This window comes from Mytilus edulis, chromosome 5, assembly GCF_963676685.1.
Source record: "Mytilus edulis chromosome 5, xbMytEdul2.2, whole genome shotgun sequence".
Lineage (NCBI taxonomy): Eukaryota > Metazoa > Mollusca > Bivalvia > Mytilida > Mytilidae > Mytilus > Mytilus edulis.
The window spans coordinates 27,446,491-27,471,032 of NC_092348.1; the positions used below are offsets into that span (position 1 = coordinate 27,446,491).

At 31.2% G+C, this 24,542-nt stretch overlaps 1 protein-coding gene across 4 annotated transcripts; it reads left to right on the forward strand.

Annotated features, from left to right (window-relative positions):
• The first annotated feature begins 1,804 nt into the window (after positions 1-1,804).
• LOC139523330 (tripartite motif-containing protein 2-like) lies at positions 1,805-24,348 on the forward strand. 4 transcript variants are annotated; one of them, XM_071317210.1, is made up of 4 exons: positions 1,826-1,974; positions 9,251-9,327; positions 10,623-10,746; positions 21,075-24,348. In XM_071317210.1, the coding sequence occupies exon 4, from the start codon at positions 21,092-21,094 to the stop codon at positions 24,008-24,010; it is 2,919 nt and encodes a 972-aa protein (XP_071173311.1). In that variant the 5' UTR covers positions 1,826-1,974; positions 9,251-9,327; positions 10,623-10,746; positions 21,075-21,091; the 3' UTR covers positions 24,011-24,348. The 4 variants fall into 4 exon arrangements, with proteins under 4 accessions (XP_071173309.1, XP_071173311.1, XP_071173312.1 ...); XM_071317208.1 differs by lacking the exon at positions 9,251-9,327 and having other exon boundaries at positions 1,805-1,974; XM_071317211.1 differs by lacking the exons at positions 1,826-1,974; positions 9,251-9,327 and adding an exon at positions 9,688-9,993.
• Positions 24,349-24,542: the final 194 nt, after the last annotated feature.

The following is a 24,542-nucleotide window of genomic DNA, read 5'->3' on the forward strand; positions in this document are numbered from 1 at the left end:
CAACAATGAGCAAAGCCCATACCGCATAGTCGGCTATAAAAGCCCCTGATAAGACAATGTAAAACAATTCAAACAAAAACTAACGGCCTTATTTATGTAAAAAAAGGAACGAAAAACAAATATGTAACACATAAACAAAGGACAATCACTGAATTACAGGCTCCTGACTTGGGACAGGCACATACATAAATAATGTAGCGGGGTTTAACATGTTAGCGGGATCCCAACCCTCCCCCTAACCTGGGACAGTGGTATAACTACAACATAAGAACGAACTATAAAGATCAGTTGAAAAAGGCTTTACTCATCAGATGGACAAAAATAATACAATAGGACATGCGTTCCTGATTGTCCTGAAGATCAATTGATGTGAACACATCCTATATCCATTACCAAATACCGGTAGGACATGCGTTCCTGATTGTCATGAAGAACAATTGATGTGAACATATAATACATCCATTACCGAATACCGGTAGGAAATATACAAAAGGACATGTGTTACTGATTGTCATGAAGAACAGTTGATGTGAATACAACCTACATTGTATATCCATTACCGAATACCAGTAGGAAGTATGTAATATGATCAGTGTTCCTGTTTGTCATGAAGAACAATTGCTGTGAACACAACCTTTATACATTACCGAATACCAGTAGTACATATACGATATGATTCCAGTGTTCCTGATTGTCATGAAGAACAATTGCTGTGAACACAACCTTTATACATTACCGAATACCAGTAGTACATATACGATATGATTCCAGTGTTCCCGATTCTCATTAAGAACAATTGCTGTGAACAAAAAATGTTTCCTGCTGTTCCGATTGCCATTGCAAATCTACGAATGATTGCAATCGTGAACAAAACATTTAGATTTATATTATTAACTGTATCTGTAATAGGGTGTGATCAAAGTTTTCATATCATTGTGTTGGTCTTAATGAAGTTGGAAACCAAGCAACCTTTATGTGGTCTATTTTTCATATAACTTCATAAGGAAGCATTAGTAACTGAAAAGGTAAAAAAAGAAACCTGGTAAGAGCTATAGATTTCTTGCAGCATCTTGTTTGTGTTTATCTCAATTTTATTTTTATTGTATTTGGGTTCTTAATCGTCATATCTATTAACTATATAATCTAGAAATAAAATCAAAACGGTAAAGATAAGGTATATAAAATCAACGTACTGGTTAACTACTGACATGGTGACCTAGAACGCTTGGGAACAATATTTTGAAAGTCAACCGGGTGGATTTATAGGTGCACCGTATCTTAATCGAGACATAGAGAGATACAATTAGAAAAGATAGCTATGTATGCAAATTTATATGTAATAAAAGTTATATAAGTCAACATTTAGGCATTATATGTTATATGTTATATATTGCACTTGTATTCTATTTACCTAGTGCCCCGAGAACGCTTTGCATGTAATAGAACCAAATCTTTGTAGTTAAAAAGACAGATTTATAGGAAGCTACGTATCAAGAAAGTGCCCTTCAGAGAAACTGAATTGTGTCTGAACCGAAAAAAATCCTATTTATTGATCAAATATATGTAGGTAATTCAGCTCAATTCAAATCCAATTTTATGTCAAATGATATTAGGAAATATATTACGTAAACACTTTTTTACAAAATATGTGTGAAGATTAATAAAACCTTTAAACGTACAATATCATAAAACCTAAACAATCCAAACACTCGTAACTGATATAATATCTATACAGAAATAATTCATCAAATTTATTTATTCCGAAAAGGGATGTGTATTGACAAGCGTCACGTGATTTAAAGACATTTATATTAAATGTATATATAAACTTTTTGTGGTTATTCAAGTGTTAATATCTAACAAATGCATCGATATGAGGCGAATAATGTCATTAATATTGGTGTGAGCCTAGGGAAAAGTTTATCAGATGAAATGTTATCTTTGAAGGCTCGTCAACAGATTTTTTTTAATTTGGTAAGTACTTATATATGTTATTTTCTGAATTCTTGTTAAATTTATATATAAATGTAACTTGTCTTATTCGGGTATACAAGTCTTTTTGTATGATCATTATGGATAAGCATTGTATATGCGATCGTTATGGATAAGCATTGTATATGCGATCATTATGGATAAGCATTGTATATGCGATCACCTTGTGAAACGATGTTTCTGCAAATCAGTAAAAATGTCCAGTGATGGGTTCTAAATATTAAAAGCACGATATGATCTTGTAAAATGGTAAATAAAACTTGTAGTCGGCATAATATCTGATCTCCAGTTAATAAAATTGATTGCATTTATGAATTCGTTGATAAAAAATGGCCTAGCACTATATGTTTTACTTATTTAATCTGTAACAGTTTATAAATTTCAATCATTTCTACAAAAAAGGAGTTTTCTTCCCGTGTCTTTTAAATGTTGTTGCAAATCTCCTCTTTTCAGTTTAGTATCGCAAGTTTAGGAAATCTATTTGTCACTTTTTATTCAAATCATTTCAAATTTAAAATACTAATTTCAAAAAATAATTCTCGATTTCGCTCTATAATATCAGTAGTCCTTTCTTCTGTTTGATGTCAATAACTTGTCAAAATCGATCCCTAAACCATTTATCAAAATTGTATATATTTACTTTAAATGTATCGAATAAATATTGCATGTCAAAATTGTTACAACAATTTGTTCAGTTCACGTAGCAGTGATAATAAATGTCCATAAAACTGACGACAGTTTACACACATCAAATATTTAATTTGGCACTAAATTTCTTTATGTAGACCTTGACTCTGATTGTACTCTGAAGTAATTTATTGATTACTTTTATTTGGCCCCAGACATAGGCAAGCATTGTGGTCAGAGCTTATATTAGACTTAAGTAGTAGATAAGCGGTATTAGTAAGGAATTCGTCCTTGTTTTAATGCATGTATATGCAAGCTTTTGTGTACTTATATTTGTTTAAATAATAAGATTAAAATAATTAAAGTTGATTAGGATATTTATTGTTCCTAACACATGTCGCTTAAATGTTCCTTGGTTATTGCTTAGGACCCCGTTTCCGTTGCTATATTCGTAACAATAGCACCAAGTTGAATATAATGCACTGGGTTGCAGTCCATTACAGAACAATACACACGTATTTGGATGTTCTGATCATAACCTGTGTATATTTCTTACAATTTGAACATTTTAATGATTTTTCTTGGTGAAATATACGTTTAAAAAAAGTAATAAGATGTGAAAGTACAAGAACCGCCTATTATAAAATACGAGGATATAACAATTGTATTAAAGGGACAGTATTGCTTTTCTGCATCTCTACCGTCTCTGGTTCAGTTTGTCCTCCTCTGCAATGAATGAGACATGATAGAGCGGCTTATGATTGATTTGGGGTAAAGACTATTCCATTTGCCCCTGATCACAATGCACTGTTGAACTGTTTCATTTGGTGCCATTTCTTTTTACATGATTTTAAATAAATGACAAAAATAACATCATTTTCTAAGTTGTATACTTCAGTCCTTAACAATTAATTGTTTTAGAGTTGAAAAGGCTGTCATTGTGTCAAAAATCAACTTAAAGTCAAATCGATTTTTAAATTGAATCCATTCTTTTTTTCATAAGTTTTCTCGACTAATTCATTTAATAGGTTTATTGTTATACGACTGTTATGATTTTTTTATGGGAACACCCATTCTAAATACGTAAGGACACGCAATAATTAAAAGCTTTTTTAATTCAATGGACAATATATGTAGTTCAAATGAAATGTCATAAAACTGATGTATTTGTTTTGTCAGTTATTTAAAAGACATTTGTATTTTGAACTTGACAACAACACATTATACTGTAAAGGACTGCACGAAAAAAAAGGAAAAAAATCATTGATTATACTTAATAAACCCTGTTATCTATATAACCTTTATAACCGTAATATCGACATGAAATATGTTGCTGTATATAGGTACAGGGACCAGTTCGCCCAAACTTTCAACATTTGACCCCCCTGCATGCTTTTTTCTCATTTATTCATTTATGTCTTTATTTTGCACTCAATTACCTCTTGTTTGTTGTTGTTGTTGTTTATACTGCATTACAATATATAAAAAAAAACACTAATCTTTTATGCTCAAAATCGTGACGCCGTGAAAAAAGTATGAGAAAACTGCCAGTTGACTAAATTAAAGTCAAATATCAACAGAATATGTCTTTTACATTTTTGACATTTAAAGACGTGCATTAATGCATGTACGTAGTTTTATAATTATATTAATGCGAAGGTTTGAGTATTGTGGTTACTGTGGTCCTACATTTGCTACATAATCATTTTGTTAGATATAGAAACAACAACAAAAACCGCAAACTGTCACTTGATATATCAAAAGACAAAATCATTAGTTCTTATTCCTTTCCGAGATATATATCATCATAAGCAAAAACGTGCAATAGATAACTGGGTGCATATTCCCGAAATAGTAATGAATGTTGAAAACCTTTGCAGATAACTCGTGAGAAACATGATATTTTGTTTTTTAATTGTTGAACATTTGTACACTGCAATGTATACACGTTGGAAAATGCAATTCTTTCCAGTGATTATGTTGTGTCGTCTAACTAGGCATAGGGTTGCCACTCCAAAAGTCGAAAGTATACACCCACAGTATATATGAGACACTTACAAAATATGATCCTTTCTAAACTTTGATAAAACAGTGGGGGAAGATATCAAAGGAAGAATAAATTTTAACTCGTATATCGTCAAGCTTTGTCAACCTAATTGTGTCTTAAATATTATCAAGGAATTTTATATTTAAATATACAGTTCCTTAATATTATCCCCTGATCGAAACTTCTATACCTGCTATGAAATTATAGATAATCAAATGTTCCTGGCTACCGTTAATACTTAAAAGATACTTAAAGGATAGCAAGCATCATTTGTAATGAAATGAAATGTGATTTTTCAAAATCCCATAAAACACGTGTTTTGGTCTTTTAAAAGTATTTGAAATACAAACTTCAATTTTGTGGCTTATAGTTGTTACTTTCTGTGTCATTTGGTCTCTTGTGGAGAGTTGTCTAGTTGGCAATAATACCTCATCTTCTTATTTCTACATTGAAAATATAGCTCTGTCAACATGTTAGTTTTTCAACTTTATGACCTTTTAATCCTTTTATCTGGACAAGAAACTTAATATATGGCATATCAAGGATTTAAATTAGATTCTGTATATTCACCAGAAAGTCATTTGTGATACAACATTGAATAAATGAAATTTCAATTCCAGATATACATTAACCGTTTTATCACTTAAAATCAATTTATACAAATCGGTAGTTTTCAAAAACGATATATAATTGAAAATCGTTTAAAAATCACCAAGATCAAATAGTATAGACGATTTTATAAGAATATAAAAGACTTTAATGCCACTTAATTTAGTCAAGGTAGTTCGAAATGGTTTTATTACACACAGAAGGAAAAATTACCACTTTAAATTATTATCAAAATAAAATGACAGGAATTTAATAATCTGAATATATAATGACCTCTTGGAGTTTGTATGAGTTGGATTTCTCTAGTTAGCCCTCGGAGATTTATAAGTTGCCAGGTATAAGGTCGTCACGAAATCAGTTTGTTAGTGGGAAAAGTTGGAATGTGCTTTATAGGCTATATTTTTCGTTGTGAAAATTCACAATTCAAGGTTAAAAAAGGGTACATTATTAATTGTAGATATTTCTTAATTCAAACAATCACCTATCAAAATACAAGCATGTATAAATGCCATATATTTATTTTTCTCGTAGAAATGTGCATGATAAATTAAAAATGAGATTTGTAGAAGTTCTTTTTTTTCAGCTAGATATTCGAATTGTAATATTTTTTAAAGTTGCTATATGCTATACGACACTCAAAATTACATAATTATTTCCTGTTTAAAAATCTTTTCTGAATGGTTTGAATATAGAACAATCTTATCTATCATATCAACTGCAGCAAATTATGCAACTGTATCATTTACAATGTCCCGCTTACCTTTATACCTACAGACCTATATGCTTTTAACTGTACATGTTTATAAGTGTATGTGACAAACTTGTATTATTTAACTATTGTTTTGACATCTTGTAAATCCAGTACTTGTCATGCTTTGACCCGACGTAGTAAATTTTTTTAAATTTTGAAAGCAACTTGAATAATTAATCAAACATACAATGTTTAATATATGAGTTTAGCTTTTTTCAAATGATTTTTATAGTTCGTTCTTAATTTATACTGTTACACCACTGTCCCAGATTAGGGGAAGGTTGGGATCCCGCTAACGTGTCTAAACCTGCCACGCCTGTAAACCGATCGTGCAAGGGCTGCATAGCCATTCAAGGTCGTTAAACACTTCCATCGTCGAGTCTGTAATTCATTGGTTGCCGTGAGTTCCTATGTTACATTCTTGTGTTTTGTTCATTCTTTGTACATTCATCAGGCCGTTAGTGTTCTCGTTTAAAATGTTTTACAATTGTGATTTCGGGGCCCTTTATAGCTGATTATGCGGTAGGGACTTTGCTAATTGACGAAGGCCGTACGGTGACCTGTAGCTGTTAATTTATATGTCATTTGGTCTGTTCTGGAGAGTTGTCTCATTGGTAAGCATACCACATCTTTTTCTTTTGTACCACAAAAGCTCGAGTAAAAAACTGAATACGATACATATAGCAATGTTAATTAATGTTCATACACAGTCCTTTTAGTTTAAATCCATAAATGGTCCCTCATACTCAAGTTAAAAAGTAATTTACAATAATAAGAATCAATATTAAATAAACGATAAAAGATAGCCAATTTTTGATATAAAAAAGCAACCCGACGCCATATCCATATTACTGTATAATGACTGTTATATAAAGCAAATAAACAAAATTAAATTTCCCAAATTGCTTTTGTACAAATCCAAAATGAACAACCACCACTAGTTTATAATAACGATGACTTGTTTGTTCTTTGTATAAAAGAGGTTTCAGTTAGAAATTGACAGGTGAATTAAAGTAGACCTTATATTGAAAAGTAAACAAAATCGTCGAGTTCATTAAAAGACTAGAAAAATAAAGCCAATAACCTTTTAGATAAGTATTTCAAACAACAGGTGCGACTCAAAGGTCAAAATAACTTGGTAAATTATATCGGTTCGCCAAAGCACAGTTTTACTTAAAAAAAAAAAAGCTGTAGATATATTGGAACGTACAACGGTTTCTGCAATCGAAATGTACAAAAGCTCATCAGACCTGATTATTATGAACTATTAAAGCATATTTAGAAAGTAAGCACAGCAACTGCAATGTTTTCACAATGCGTGAAGATACACCGAGCTTCGTGCCTTGATTGCCAATCAAATGACGGAAGCAGACATGGGGGTCTGGATGGAGGTCTATCAGTAATTCTTAATTAATTTTTATTATTATTCCCCAGTCCTTATATATATATATATATATATATATATATATATATATATATATATATATATATATATATATATATATGTGTGTGTGTATGCACTCTATTAATCTCTATCATTATTGTTTAGGTCTATTTTCTTTATGCTTATTTGGCCCATTTTCTTTAATTTTGGTCCAATATTCTCTATTCTGTAAACCTCATCCAGACCATTAGTCATCATACGAATTTAACAGAAAATTCTGATCAATCTATAATTGACTATATGATAGATCTCTGTATCTGCATACTAGTAAGTTTAATCAGGTTTTTAAAGTAAATATATGACCAAACCATAATAAACAAGTAGACACTTGTAATAAAATTCACTGTTAGGTCTATATCGATGTGACTGTTGAGCTGAAATGCCCCCCGTTACTCCGATTTGAGATTAATCCTGCTGTTATTTTGGTACTATTACATGTCCATTGCTGTGCACTATTTGAAAAATTAGTCTTGGAGAGTATTGTTTGATTAAATATTCGTTTTTTTGCTTTGTACTTGTTTCAATGTTAGTTTTGTTGCTTCGAGTTATTGTTTTTGGTTCTTCGTACCGATCTGATGGATTAAGATATTGTCAACGACTGTTTACAGTTTGTTCACATATTGTGTTGTTACGCCACTGTACCAGGTTTATACCAGGATTAGTGTATCCCATTCATGTGTTAGCAAACTGTATTCTATATGTACCAGTCGAAAGTCAGGATCCTCTTATTCAGTTGTCAGATTATATCACAGAAAACACTATTTTTATTGCGTTAGATCTAATGTGAAGTAAGATGTTTCATTGCAATTAAAAGAAAAAAGAAAACAAAAGGTTGAGTGAAATAACCCACTAGTTGAGAAGATATTTATGATTGAAACTGGTTCAAAACTTCTGTTGCAACAAATGGACAATCTATGTACACCTCTGAATGTATGTGTAATGATATAATAAGAAACTACTGTTAATATGCCAAAGATATATCGAACTTCTCCAGTTCTAAAATGCTCCTTTCGATATATTTGTTATCAATTTAAAAGTGTTATAAACTAAATAAGTATACCTTTCATATCTCTTATAAATCAGTTCAGAATTGTCAATTATGTTGCTACATTGGTAAATTAACATTGCAAGTACGTCATGCACTTGTTGACTGTCCTCAATATAATGCAGAGGTAAAATTTTCAAAGTTGAATAAATTTCATTTGAAAATAGAACAGGGGCTTATATAGGTTGTGTTGTTAAATACATAAGATTTACAATCTGATTAAAGGATTGCATTGCAATGTTACGGCAGGAATGCACATTACAATGTACAGGTCACGGAATAAAAATCGTTCAGTCGTTGATTCTATTTGATATATATGTAATTTAAAGATTCAATAAAAATACATTGAAATAGAGATCTTTTTTTTTAATGAATATATTTACAAACTTTTTAATTGAAAGTATTATAGTTTATTACGTTTACATTTCTCACATTTGTTTAATTTCCTATTTGTAAACTTGGAAACTAAAAAAAAAATGTTTACATTTTTTAAATAAAGAACATGAAAAAATCTATTCTAATATATGAAAAAACATGATTCCACTTATAGATAAGTGGTCTTTTGTATCGAATTAGACAATGATATATATAAAAAGTATATCTAATATACCCTCCTAGGTAATAGTAAACAAATTGGAGTGTTTCCATGTTGGTGTAATGATACCAATTAAGTCTTAAAATATCATAGAAACGTGTTTTTTCTCCTGTATTTTATTGTTTTTTGTTTAATTCAAGTTTAGAGAAAACGTGTGTCCTAAGAAAAAAAAATCCGTGTATCCACAAAAATGACTAGTCGGTGACTCAGCTGATCAGTAAGTTATCTCAAATATCTCAATATTGAACTTCACAAATTGCATAAATAATCCTTTTGGACTGTTTAGATTTCCGGGTAAGCGTACTGGAATGTCCAGTAAAATTAGTCTAAATACCGGGTTAAGCAACCAATAAAAACATTTTCCACTTGAATGTTGACCACCGGTTAATAAACCTGTCATCCCTCAAGAATAACAATAGTTAATTTAAAATAGTACCAATTAAAATTTAAATTTATGACAAAATCTTCAAAGATGAGACGCATAAAGAAAGCAAATATCAATCGACGCATAAATCCGGATAAAGCTTTGTAAATAAATTCTTAAACTTTTCTTTATGGTACATTTCTATAGGATTTTATACCTATTTATAAATGAAAACAACCCTGGGTATTTTAACTTGACCGTCGTTCCGAAGCAAATGGAACGAAAACACGAAAAGATTTAGATTGAAAATTTAAGAAGTTGGATTTCAAAAATAATTTGAACCCTTATCTAAAGTGGATAGGGAGGTTAAATGGTTCACGCTCGACTGGATACAAAGTGTTGAAGGATTGTTTAGAATTTAATCCTTTATTTACATGACATCAATATATATAAATTATTTGGTTGTGTATTGGATGTGCATGTTTACCTGAAAATTTAATCTAATAATTCAAATTAAAGGTAAGTTTAACTATCTAGTGACAGATTGTTTCTTTAAAATGTAATATTGCATATTATTAAACAGTTTTTTGATTGTTTATGAACTTGCAATTATTAAATGGTGATCTTGCTTAGTTTATCAACATTTTATTTGTAATACATGTTTTAAATCAGAAAACATTGTAAAATGGAAATACTACTGTGTACTCTTGCAACAGTTTTCCCATACTAGTATATACATTCTGTTTATTTTGACTGCCAATGATTTTGGTAAACAAAACATTTCGTGATCTGGAAACATTATATCTGCCATAGACGGAGATTTGCAAGTAAACAAGTCTGTCATTGGCTCACAGCTACTTGTTTTTGAAAACAAAATAATGTATATTGGGTTTTTTTTCGAAGACAAATGCCTTCGAAATATCTTCTTTTCCTTTATTTATTTAATCAGAAGTGCAATAGCGAAAGACCTCTGAAAAACTATATGTATTTCACATATTTTAAAATAATAAGGTTAATGGGTTGTAGATGTAAGTGTTAGTGGTCTGGAAATGCGTATCTGTCATGACTGTTACTTTATACACAGTTGACTTTGTGAATCAACAGATTAGACTTTCGATATTTACAAGCTCTTTTTTCTTCTTTTACAGCATGAAAGAAAAAGATACTGTTTCCATCATTGACAAGAACAAAATAACAACTAGATCGACGAATAGAGTACATGCATGGAGTTCTTGGGAAACTATTGGTCATAAGCCATCTGGTATATTATAGGTATGTAACAAAATACAGTTTCCCTTTTCTATAAACCAAACCTCCCCTTATCAATTAAACCAATGTTAATATCATCACGTGCCGTCAGACATAACCAGAGAAAAATTTACTATCCTTAATATACAGAAAACTTTATAATATGATGATAATGATAATAATAATAAAAAACAACAACAGTAACACATTTTGTTTTGTAAAAACAAAAGTCAGAAGGATACTAAAACGTGCATGATTTGTTTTAAATGTTCAGTACTTTCAATTGTTAATTATTTTTTTAAGGATGTAGTAAGCTGAAAAAAAATGTCCGTTTTGTGAGCTATTGAAGTTTTTAAGAAAAGAATATTGGATGATATGGAGTATAATATTTTACCCTGTGTCGTAACAAAAAAAAAAAATCTGACAAAAATTCCTAAACCTGACCTGAGTACATCCTTAAATCTTGCAAAATCATAAAAACATCTTTTTGTTTATTTTTTTTGAAAGAAGGCACAGCTTTGGAACCGCCGAAATTTAGAAAAGGTTGTTTTGTTTTCTGACTACCACGGATTCGATACCGCTGCTGGTTGAAAGTTAGTACCCGGTGGTATCATCAGCTCAGTAAAGTCCGTGCTACGAGACTGACATGATTATAACATACTTGTCTAAAAAAAATCAATTCTTTTTAGGTCCTTTTCTGTCATATAGCTCTTGTAGATAATGTTTCTACGTATCCTATAGTACTAGCTTTCACATATTTAGTTCTCAACGGTGCCGAGTAAGACTAATATAGAAAAACTCTTTGAACGGACGATATTTATAAAGTTTAATCTTCATTAGGAAGTAAAATCACAAAAATACTGAATTCCGAAGAAAATATAAGCGGAAAGTCCCTAATCAAATTGCAAAATCAAAAGCTCAAACACATCAAACCGATGGATAACGACTAGGTACTGGTATTTTCTTATGTCGAAAATGGTGAATTGAACCTGGTTTAAAAGCTAGCTATATACGTCTCACTTGTAGTTGTTTGGACACATTTTGATCAAACCAGAAATTTCCGATTTCTCTGGCAAAGCATAGTTTCTATGATGACAAGTACACAGCTTAATTTCATAAACACAATTAAAGTAGGTGCCGTAATGAACGAAACCAATTATTTATCTCTAAATCTACCGGAATAACCTTTCTTAAATAGATTTAAACTTCTCAACTATAATATATAACAGTATTACTTTTAAATACATTCGGTCACTCCTTCAAGTTTTAGCCCCTAATTAGTGCCACTTAAACCCTGATGAAAATATTAATTATCCCTAAAACCACTTAAAATAAGTATTTAGAGATACTTCATTGTATAACATTAAAGTTCTTAGTTTTTGAAAGGATGTATAATATTTCGTATTTAAATTTAATATGTTTCATTCTGTAAGTAATAGTTTTAATAAGGCATATGATATTTAAAGGTTACGCAGGGACACACTGCTTGGTGGTCCAAACCATTCAGTACTGAGAAAATATTTTTCACTTGCGTGCAAACTACTTTTTTAGTGGAGAAATAATGAAATTATAGAAAAACACGTTTAACTATATCTCCTTGAGGTGTTGCAATTCTTTGATATATCCATATATATATTCAATTTATAAATTGAAAAAATATATATACAAAATTGAAACTCTTTGTGAAGTTCAGTAATTTGATATTTATTCCGTTTCTGTAATTATGTAATTTCTTAAGATCTAGGTGTCAGGAGATTTGTTTTTCCAGATTAAGATCTTTGTTATTCTACTTAAATGTTATGTTAAATCGTAGATGAAATATACTGTTGACTGCCAGGCTCCATCCATCCCTCAGTAGTTTGCATGTTTTTCTAAAAGTAAAAGACTATTGAGAGCGAAAAACAAAAGATATATAGTTCATTTAAAAAAAAATATCAGACCACTAGTTTTATTAGATAGATAGTTTATTCTCATAAAACCATGCAAGTACAAAGGTTACAGAGAAGTTAAAAAATAATATACATAAAAATAAAAAATGCATTAAAAATGCATAAAATTCAAAATTTCGGATGAGATAACATATAAAAGAATATATATATAGACTTATATAGTCAAATGTAAAAGTTAAAATTGTATAAAGAAATACTTTCTATAAGTATAAGTATGGTAAATAAATTATGGTTGTTAAGAAGGAGTGAGCTTACTATTAATACATCTTATAAAATTGCAGCGGTTTCTTAGTGTCTTTGGTTTTTTTTGAATTAAACAGTTTGTTGAATGCAATAATGTTATGTCTTGGTATAAGTTCATTTGGGATAAATCTTCTTCTTTCATCTTGTAAAGCCGGGCAAACAAAAATATAGTGGTATTCGTCTCCGATATCTCTTTTCGTACATATTGAACATTTTCTATCACTTCTGTCAATGTTATGCCATCTCCCCTTTTCTATTAGCAGTGAATGATTCGATGTTCGGAATTTACAAAGTGTATATATATCTCGTTCATTTTATGATGTTGAAATAATTCTCAAATTCAAAATGTTCCTTAAAGAGCCTATAAGTAATGCATTTGGATGTGTTCTGAATAGCTGAAATCCAAATTTGTTTAAACTGGTCAATTAATCTAAGTTTGATACTTTTTGGTAACCAGTTGGTGAGGTCTGTATTTTGCACATAAAATAAGTTTGAAAATCCGGCATTGTCCAATATATTTTTAATGTTCTTTATCCATAAAATATCATCATTGTTTGTGTGATATCTGGAATATACAAATTTATATAAGATTGATGATAACTTATTTTCATCTATAAGCAGCCTGCACCAATATGTTCGACATTTAATGCTTATTTCCAATGGGTATCGTCCAGTTTCACCGTACACAATCATGCTTAGGGTAGATCTCTTGAGGTGTAGTAAATGCTTTAAAATTTTGAGATGAACTTGTTCAATAATGTCATTTTTTCCAAATCCCCATACTTCACATCCGTATAGAAGAATTGGCTTCACCAGTTTGTCAAATAACTCTAATTGGCATTCAATTGATAAATTACACTGCCTTCCTTTTTTGATAACGTTGTACATAGCTTTTGTTGCTTTTTCTGATAGTCTTTTCTTTGCTTTATTGAAGGATCCGGATCTTGTAAACAATAGTCCAAGGTAGTTAAATTCTTTCCCTATTTCAATTTCATTTTTTTCATAAATGAAATTAATATTATTAGGCTGTCTTCCTTTAGAGAAAATTAAAACTTTAGTCTTAGATGTATTTACTTTAAGTTTCCAAGTATCACAATATTCACCGAAGCAATTCAATTGCATTTGAAGGTCTTCCTTTGTTTCTGACATTAGAACAGTATCATCGGCATATAATAAAAAATGTAATATAAGCATTGCCCTATCTGCAAAAAAAAATATCTATAAAAACCAATTGTACAAATTCATATATATTTCTATCCAGATACACACAACTCAAGCTCACTTTGTTATAAATTAAACCTTCAGTTTGAGGAAGCTTCTTATGATATTCTTTTCTAAGAGTTGTTCAAAACGCTTGCAATACAGCACGTATACTCGCCAACCCCTAATAAGCCCAACTCTAAATCAGTCAACTCTTCGATAAGTACCTTTCACACATTGATATTGCCAGTACTGAAGCACTAGTAGTCTCAAAAGGTCTCACGAAGATGTGTTATATACTGAAGAGACCAGCGATAAGCAGACATTTAGAAGGATTGCTTCCCTTTGGAATTTTGTTTATAAATTCTTCATTTTAGAGATTTCAGTGTCATAGTACATAGTTCATCTATTCGTTTAGCAATAGTTCAAACTAACACTAAAAAAAATTTGATGAGATGAACATTCTTTAATTTTAATCGTAAAAATGAACATTATTATTAGAAAACTTAATTTAAATGTTTCCCAAACATAAAAGATAGTACCTGGCTTGAGAAATCATAAGCAATAATATTTAAAATTACATTTTCGATGACTATTTCGTAACATTCTTTCTTTATTATCTCTTTGAAAACAAACAAAATTTAAAAAAGTTAATGTACGTAAAAAATAAAATAAAAAAGATCAGACACTGTTCTTCAAATGACTGTAAATTAACTTTGATAAGAATGAGATCTATATGTTAAATGTTACCTTTTAAGTTGCATTAAATATGCAAATGAGTATAACCCAGTGACTGTTACCTACCCTGCAGATCTTACTTTACAACCGTGATGATTGTCTTTTTAAGATAGGAAATTATTACTGAAGCAATTTGTAGTAATAAAATGACAATAACTATTTCATATCATCAACCTTACATACTTTTACGTTTTAATGAGGCTTTTGATATGTGTTTGTAAACTAAAGTTAAACTTTTATAGAAGGTTTTAAAATATTTTCCAATTGCCGTAATTGCTGTGTGATTTAATAAATATATATATTATTGGTATTGAAGGGGAAAAGAATTCACATAAACGTTCTGACTTACTATAGATCTTTAAAAAGTTGTCGTGAAATCCACGTGTAACTTTAAGATTTTCGTGTGAATCATTCAATTAAGATATCTTTTAGTTTATGGTGTCTTTGGGTTACTGTCTCCTTCGTGTATATCCACATCTCTTATTCATGGGACATTCAAAACGCCATTGAAAAACACGAAAGATAATAAAAGACTAAATAGATAATAAAACACTAACTCTACATTGAAAACTACAGACTGAGCGACACAAAAGCAGCTAAAACATTGTACATATGTTCAAGAAGGGTAACCAGATCCTGCTCCACTAGTGGCATTATTCAAACCTCGTTATCGTTTTGTTTAACTTAAGCACCTGTATGATTGGAATATAACCTTTCATACCTGTCAGACTCTAAAGTTATTGCCAAATTTGCGACCTCTCGGTACAAAACTGACTTAAAAACCTTTATATCAGATTTCAAATGTTCGTTTCACCAAGAATTTATTACCTACACTAGCTATATGATAGGATCTAAATCGCTCCAAATCACGTTTTTAATTCCGGACTTATTTTAGATAACAGATCTTTAATTTTACTTTTCCTTTTTAACAGACAATGTATACGAGTCAAGTTTTTCTTTCTTTATTGTACTATTAATCGGGAATTCAAATAAAAAAGATTTGACGTAAGTTTTATTGACAGTGATAAAACATAATTTTATATCAAATTATATTAGTACCAAACTTAATTATTTCACTAGAAATTGAAGGTTAGAATAGTACAATTATGTTCAGGCATGTTAAAAAAATGCTTAGTTTTTCCAAGGATTTGTATTTGACTATACAAATCCTTGAATATATTGAATAATACTGTACATGATACGGACACTTTTTTCATTTTGCAACTTCATCATGCCTGCAAATGATCCTGATATATCACCAGTTACTGGGTAGTCCCTGTAATTAACTTGCTCAAAATAAGTTTAAAATAAAATTTTGAAAAGACATCAACTGGAAATAAGATACATGTTATCTATTCTTTCATTTTTATTTTCCGAGAAATATATCTCTTTTCGCCTCCACATTCGGGAAATAAATTTTGTTTAAAAAGATGGAAAATTCAAAGAATTAAAAAAAATAATCTTGTGTTGTCCATCTTGTACTACAATTAAACCTCAAGTTGAAACAGTGCAGTTGCATATATTTGTTATAACTTATAAGTATATATATATATGCACGAATATAGTAATGCTAACATAACAATAATAAATTTTAGTTGCATCCAGATTATTTTGATCAAATTCTCAGGACAGAACTAGAAGAATATAACAGAAAAATACATGCATGGAAAGTAATGATAAACTCCTGAACATCGGGTTTTAAACTAAACAGGAGCCAGAGGATATATATATTATATTTTTCAATTTCAAGACAAATATATTCTTAAACTATGAATAGACATATGAACTGTTTGTAATATTAGTATTGTCATACGACCTAAGGCAGAGTTTATTTACATTAAAAATAAATTAAAGAATCACATCATAATTCCATCTTAGGAAAATTACAAATGAATGTGTATTGCATTAAGAACATGAATTGAATTAGGACGTGTGAAATTCATAATAGGTCCAATATTCTTTATATAGGTCCTCGTTAATACCGTTTGTACATGGTTATTAAAAGTGTTGATAAAAGTAATCAGAGTAGATATTGTTAGCATTGAATAAAATATAAACCAAAACTAAAGATAAAACATGGCATTTTAAACGGACTTAATCTGCTTATAAAATATTTATTGGCACTCAAGACCTCTTTCTTTAAATACATACCTATTTTTTTCTGGTTTCGGGTTAAGGTAAAGAAATCTTTAATGCGTTAAGTGCCTCTGAATAAGACAAACATGAACTATGACAGTCAAGGAACACCTTACATAAGTTTGATTCAATAAACTGTTTTTTTTCCTCAGTGTATTTTACTTATCATTTTCAATGACACAGACAGCGTAACAATATCTCTCATAAAATTATATTAGCAGCAATTAGCAGCATTGACATCGGTGGTACTTGATATGTATGACTACTTTCGTATGAGCTATGCTTGTTAATTTATTATCTGTGTTCTTCATTGTCGCAGATCGGCCTCGTTGGGTATACATAAAAAATGATGATAAAAATCTTTTATGAAAGTAACGATTTTTTTTCTATAGGATGTATTTTCCAGCTTGTTAAGAAACACATAGATATAGGAAGATGTGGTGTGAGTGCCAATGTCATGTCCATGTCATAAGCTATAAAACTGGTGTCTCGTTTGCTGTGGTAGTCTATATATCATACACGCATTTCTCATAAAAGATCCCTTTCATTAAAACAAATATATAACCAAAAATGAAAAGAATTAATTTTGTAAAATTGATAAAGGGTTGATGAAGTGATTAAACAGAAAAGAACCAACGAAAGCGTAATATTTATATACTTGAGATATGGTCTTGTGATATTTCACACCACCTCGCCTCGATTTTCCCCTGATGGCGTGCTTGTCTTAGGTGTTAGAATCTCTGGCCGGGTAGAATTAAAGACGCTATCTAGGTATTTGCTGTTTCTGCAGACTGATCGGTTCAGAGTCTCAATGATACATGCCGGATATGCCTACACAGCTTCCTGTGTGTTGCTACTTAACTAAAGTGTTTTGTGAACTAGCGCGTTAAAAACATCTTCTCATCATGTGAATGTAATACTGGCTACTGGACATTAAACATCCTCCTCCTCCTCCTCATCATCATCATTAAAAAAAATTGTGACAACTATTACTTCAACATGAAAATAGATCTAAGGAGATAATTAAGGTACGATTGCCAGTGAGGCAACTATCTAACAGTGTTCAAATGAAGTGGAATTATAGGCAACCGTACGGCCTCCGACAATGAGAAAATCCATACCTTTAATTTGTCTTTAGAAGGTCCTGACAAGAAAAATATGAAACAATTCAATTGTAAAACTAATTTATAACAAAACAATTATGTATGATCCCTGTAATAAAAACGTTAAGAAAGTCACACCGTATATCATTGATGTCAATAATAACCATATTACCACTTAATAACATATCAAAGTCATTTAAAAATTAAAAAAGGGAAATGAACGATGATTATTTTGAACTTGAGAAACTTATGACCAAAAGTTGAAGAAAAACAAGCACTGAAACTAAATATTTTTATTACATCTATTCTTTAAATTGAAAGAAAACACTCCGTGTTTATGACGAAAGGCCGTTGATGACAAATTTTTAAAGTCCATACGCATACATTATCCTACACTATAATAAATATATAAATTCCTCAAACAGATTTAATAATTTGCCTGAGGTGTCTCAACATATGAAGTATATTGATAGCATAAAGGTGTGATTTGTTTAGCTGAATATAAGGATGAAAATCAAAACATGTGCAGAGTTTTAATATTCGATATTTCAAATAAGTTATTAGAGAGTAAAATGTGGATTTGATTTATAATTCAGGTAGGAATATATATAAATGTGTTGATAATATTTAAACAATTGAACATTTTTTTCCTTCAATTTCTCGCATGAAAAAGTGAAAGTTGTTCTTATGTCTGTTAGTCGTAATCTTTTATACGTAATAGTATAAATTTATTATTCAAAGCATACTCGGATAATCTTACGAAAAAGAAATATATCTCCAATACATCAAAGTAAGCAGTTTTGTACGTCAATCCATTTGACAGCAGGTAACAAAAGACTTACGTCCATAACAAAATTGCATGCGGTTGACATCTGAATTGAACGAGCCTAGAGAAGATATTCCTTTCTCCAACATCAACATAGATTTATAGTGTTTATGTGGACATTGCGCTCTAACATTTGAAGAAGAATGACAATGTTTTGACCTTCCAACTGTTTTTGTTCGATCGCCGCTGATGAGTCTTTAAACGAAACGCGCTTGTGACGTACTAAATTATAAGCCTGCTATCTTTGATGTATTTTTATATTTCTGTATAAAATTATAAGGAAACCCCATTATTTTTTTTTCCGTGCCCCCTCCCCCCCCAAGAAAAAAAAACTAAAAAAAAACCAACTCAAAATACAATTCATATTATTAGGCTCAGGACAATGCGAAGGATATGGAACACGGATTCATCCAGTTTAAACCCTGTCAGTGTTTAGTTTTGACGGGTAGATCATTCAAAAGTCAAAAGACAAAACAAAAGACAAAACAAAAGACATCTAGAGGTCAACATGTCGTCCTTAACAATAAACAAACTGTCTTTACAATCTGAGTTTTGAACAGTTGTAAATGACTTCAGCAGAGTATCATTGAAGTAATGATCTCAAAAATAATTAAAATCTATCATTAAAATAAAATCCCATAGATAAAAAGTAACAAAGACTAAAATCCGACACTTTGTTGAATTTGATACATGCGAAATCACTTTGATAAGAATAAAAAAATAGTTTTCAATTCAATTGAATAAACAGCTCACAAAAAGAATAGTTGAAACAACATATTACATAATTAACAGACATAACTAGATCATGTAGATAAAAAATTATATTTTTAAAATCTTTTATTTCTAACTAAGTAACTGAGGGCATGGTCATTGCGTGTATTGTCTATGTGTAGACACAATATTTTAAATGTTATCTTTTTCTGAAATAATTATGATATTTATCAATATGTTTAAGGCTCTTATGTTTCATACAATGTGTCTTACATGGTGTGTAGGATGATCATAAATTGTATAAACAAATTTAGATATAGATCAGTTACTCGGAACTACATTTAGTACAGTACTATTTCATATCCAAAGTTCACTGAGCTTTGAAATACGATGAAGTGACTTAATTGAAGTATGTAGCTATTGTAAAATATAAAAAAAGAACACAGTATATATTGTATTTCATATTTTAATATATGAACTATTCATAACTTTATATTCTTTTTTAACGACATAATGAATCGGTCGAAAAAACAGAGCGGAAAAAGGGATTTTAATGATGAATCACGGAAATTATTATATATACATTTAGATGCATTCATTTTAAATCGGACAGCCAGGAGTATTTCATGTTAAAACTGTATGAGTAAATTGTATCTTATTGAATCGAATTTTTGACCAGCTAAAAATTTATTACACTCTTTAAAGCTTTTCCAATTAATATTTGATTATTTTAAGCAATTGTAAAATAATTTCACTTCCTTTCAATCTCAAAATCTCTATATTTCATTTCTTTGTTATCAATATTTTTAAAGAAGCTTGTCCCCCATAGTGTGTTTCTGTACAGGGATAGACATGGAGAAAACAATGCAAATTTGATTATGAGTGAGTCTTGTTGATAATTATTATTTCCAGATGTATCAAAAAGTATCAAACGTAAATGGTATAAATGAACTCATCATAGATACAAGGCCATACATTTTGTAATCCAAACGAACGTTTCTTCTACCAAAGACGCATCACTTCACAATGTTAATTTATGATTTCATCCCGACATGATGTTAAAACTAAAATGGAAAGTTAAAAAAAAGTATTAAAAAGGGAAGTGATACGGGGTGAAATATATCGAGAGAGAAATGACTTTCTGTTTATGAATAAATCAGGTACAATTATTGACGCATTAATGTAGCTGTACTTGACACAGATTTTAGGAATTTTTGGTTCTCAATGCTCTCCAACTTCGTACTTTATTTGGCCTATTAACTTTTTTTTATTCGAGCGTCACTGATGAGTCTTTTGAAGACGAAACGCGCGTCTGGCGCAATTACAAAAATTCAGTACTGGTATCTATGTTGAGTTTCAATAACATCTATTTTTAATTGGTATATAACAACATACCCACGTTATCATACTCATATAAAATACTTAAAATTGTTTTTGCTATTTCAGGGAATAACTGATTTGAGATGGAAACCATAAAACAGATCAAAGAAGAATTTCTTGTGTGTCCGATCTGTATCCAGAGATACAGCAGCCCTAAACTGTTACCATGTCTTCATACGTTCTGTAAAGACTGTCTGGCTAAATCTCTAAACAAACTGTTGGACGATAGTCAACCGGAAGTAGTTATTAGTGGTGATGAAAACTGTAACGAGACTAGTAAATGCTTCTCATGTCCCGTATGTCGATCAGAAATACAACTCGACATTCCCATTGGAAACAGAAATGTTCAGCAATGGGCAGAGGTTTTCCCGGATAATCATTTTATCGAAAGTTTAATGGAGAAACTTGATATGCACTCAACAGAAAAACACTGTGAATCTTGTAGTATCGAAGGACAATCACGTCGCAATAAAGCTGAAAACTGGTGCCAGACTTGTAAAATAGCTTTTTGTCAATCTTGCATCAACGCGCATAACGTCATCAAAGCATGTCGTGAACACGTGGTGATATCTTTGGAAGACATGCGCAGTAATCCAATGCAGTCGATATTAAGCACGAGAAAGGATATACCCTGTTCTTATCATAGAGACAAGATAATTGAGTTTTACTGTGTCGATTGTCATGCTGCAATTTGTTCTTCATGTGTTGCAGTTCAACATCGACGATGTGAAATGGTTGAAACGGTTTCAGACGCTGTTCAAAAACTAAAACCAGAAACTGAATATGTTTACAAAGATTTACTGCGACAACGAGAAATTCTATCGGAGTGGGCAAGCGATCATTCCAAAGAGTTGTCGGAACTTGCAGATAACAAGACACACTTGATTGCAGAACTATCAGACGTTCGATCAAAAATAAACGAACTGTTACTTAATCTAGAAAACAATCTGATCGGCGAATTAGAAGAGAAACATAAATCCACTATGAATGAAGTCGATGTTAGGCTGAAAGATGTTGACGAAATGAAAAAGAACGTTGAAAATACAGACAACTTATTACAAAACTTGATGAAATTCGGAAGTGATTCAGAAATACTGTCTCTCTTTGACACTATCAAAGTCCAAGTTGATGACATGAGATCTGCTATCCAAAAGGCTAAACTAAACAAACTGAATACGAGATACAAATTTTCCATAGATCCATGTTTACAGCGAATACTCGAAATGAAATCGTTTGGTAGGATTATTGATGTTGTAGATTTAAACAAAGACAACTATTTGAGTATGAATGGCTACGATGAGGACGAAAGTCAAAATCGTACAAGTACCATTAAAAGAACAGGTACATTTAGAGTTGAAAAACCATCAGGCAAATCTTCAACTCCGACAAATAGTTTGTCTTCGACGTCGAGTGAATCGGTAAGTTCACAAGAAGCCGCTCCTGTTCCCCCTAGACGACGTAATACTCCTATGCGAGGTGTTCATAAGGATAATTTGAAACCGAATGAAAGGATTGTACCTAACCGTGCCGGAACATTACCGAGACAACCTAGAACACCGAGATATCCGAGTGTAAATCGAGCAAAATCGCACAGTAATGCTGATATAAGAGAGGAAAAAACAAACCGAGATAGCATTAAATCTTCTGTTCGGAATTTAAATAACGAAAATAGACGAGATTCAGTGAGAACGTCAACACAACGAAATGTTTTATCGCCCGAAAGAAAAGCTGACTCTGAGATTACTTCCCAGGGAAATATTTCACGTACATCGAGAACTTCAATTAAACCACCATTACCACCCGAAGCTACGGTTACGCCATTTTCTCCACCTACTGGCAGACGAAATATAGAAAAGAAAGAACAAGGTAATGTTGTAGCATCATCTGTAACATCTAAATCTCAACCAAGTCGCTCTAAATCTATAGAAGACGTGATAGACGACACAATCCCTATGCCTAAAACACAAAACCAAGAACAGAACAGAGACGAAGGCATGTCACCAAAGAAGATAGAAAGTTTGAACAGTAGCATACCGTCTGTCAGTTTAAACGGTCAGTTACAACAGACACCGGTAAATTCAAATGGAAATCACATATCACCTAGCAATACTGAACCACAATCGAACACACCGCCACGTCCACTGGTACCTGCTAAACCTGATATGCAAAAGTCAAAGAGTATACCCTTGTTATTTTCATTTAACGGCAAGACGGATGGAGATTCAAAGAAATGCTGGCCAATCGATATCGCAGTTCTTGAAGACGGCACGCCGATAATTACAGACTTTCACAATAAGAAAATTAAAGCATTTGATCCAAGTGGATGTGTCGTGGGGGAGGCATCAGTACCAAGTTGGCCTCACGGAATAGTGGACATATCAAGTACAGAGTTAGTAGTCACACTTCCGGAACTTTCAACTCTCATATTTGTTATACTAAAAGACGAAGTTATGAGAATACGGAAGAGAATAAGAACTGCAAAACAATACCGCGGAGTTGCATGTGATGCGTTCTCCGTTCCGGGAAATCCTTGTATTGTGGTCTCATGTTGTTCCTCTGGTGGACAGTGTGTTGACGTATTGACGGTAGATGGCGCAATTTTACAAACCTACCGCGATGACTATCGTCAACATGGACGACTGTTGTTTACATGGCCATATTATATATGCACAAATAATCAAGGGGAAATAGTTGTCTCTGATTGTCAGTCAAGAAACAATTTGATATGTCTAGGTAGAAACGGTAAAGCTAGGTACGAAGAATCAATGAATGAGAGTGTAATTAAAGATCCACGAGGAATGTGCACGGACAGACTCGGAAACGTTTTAATCGCCGACAAAAATGGAAACGCCATTCATATGTTAGGGATTGATGGGAAATACAAATATGTAGTGATGACATCCAATGACGGTCTGGTTAGTCCTATTGCCGTATGTCTCAGTCCATTTGGACATCTTATTGTAACACAGGAAAACGGAGACATTAAAGTATTCAAATTTTGACAGGAAACGAACTTTATAAATCCGGGTAAAATTAATGTTTACACACTGATCTCAATTCGACCTTAAAAAAGAAAGCTACTCCATATTAGCTTAGTTTCTGCACAGTATTACGTCAGTGACAAAAGGGAAACAAGTCTAATGACTATAATTTTCAAGGAGGTCATATATTTATTTTATTTTTGATAAAGTAAAAAATGTTTTTTCACAAATATCAAACACAAAATATTAGTCTTTCAAAGTAGCGCCAGTTCATATTGATATTAATATTCATTGTTATATAGTATTGTATCATATTTAATGTTATTTATTACTAATAAATTGTTTAATTTTTATCATTATATCGATATTCAGTACACTTATAAACAATTATTGAATATTTCTGTCTGAAATACATGTTAACATTTTGTCGATAATACCACAACAGCTTCAGGTAAAACAATTAACAAAAATACTGAACTCTTATGTAAATCCAAAACAAGTGGACGTCCATAAAAACAACAAAATCTACCAACGGACCAAACGAAAAAACATC

Excerpts from the sequence above, each read along its gene's own strand:
- LOC139523330 (XM_071317208.1), top strand. The coding sequence starts at position 21,092 with ATGGAAACCATAAAACAGATCAAAGAAGAATTTCTTGTGTGTCCGATC.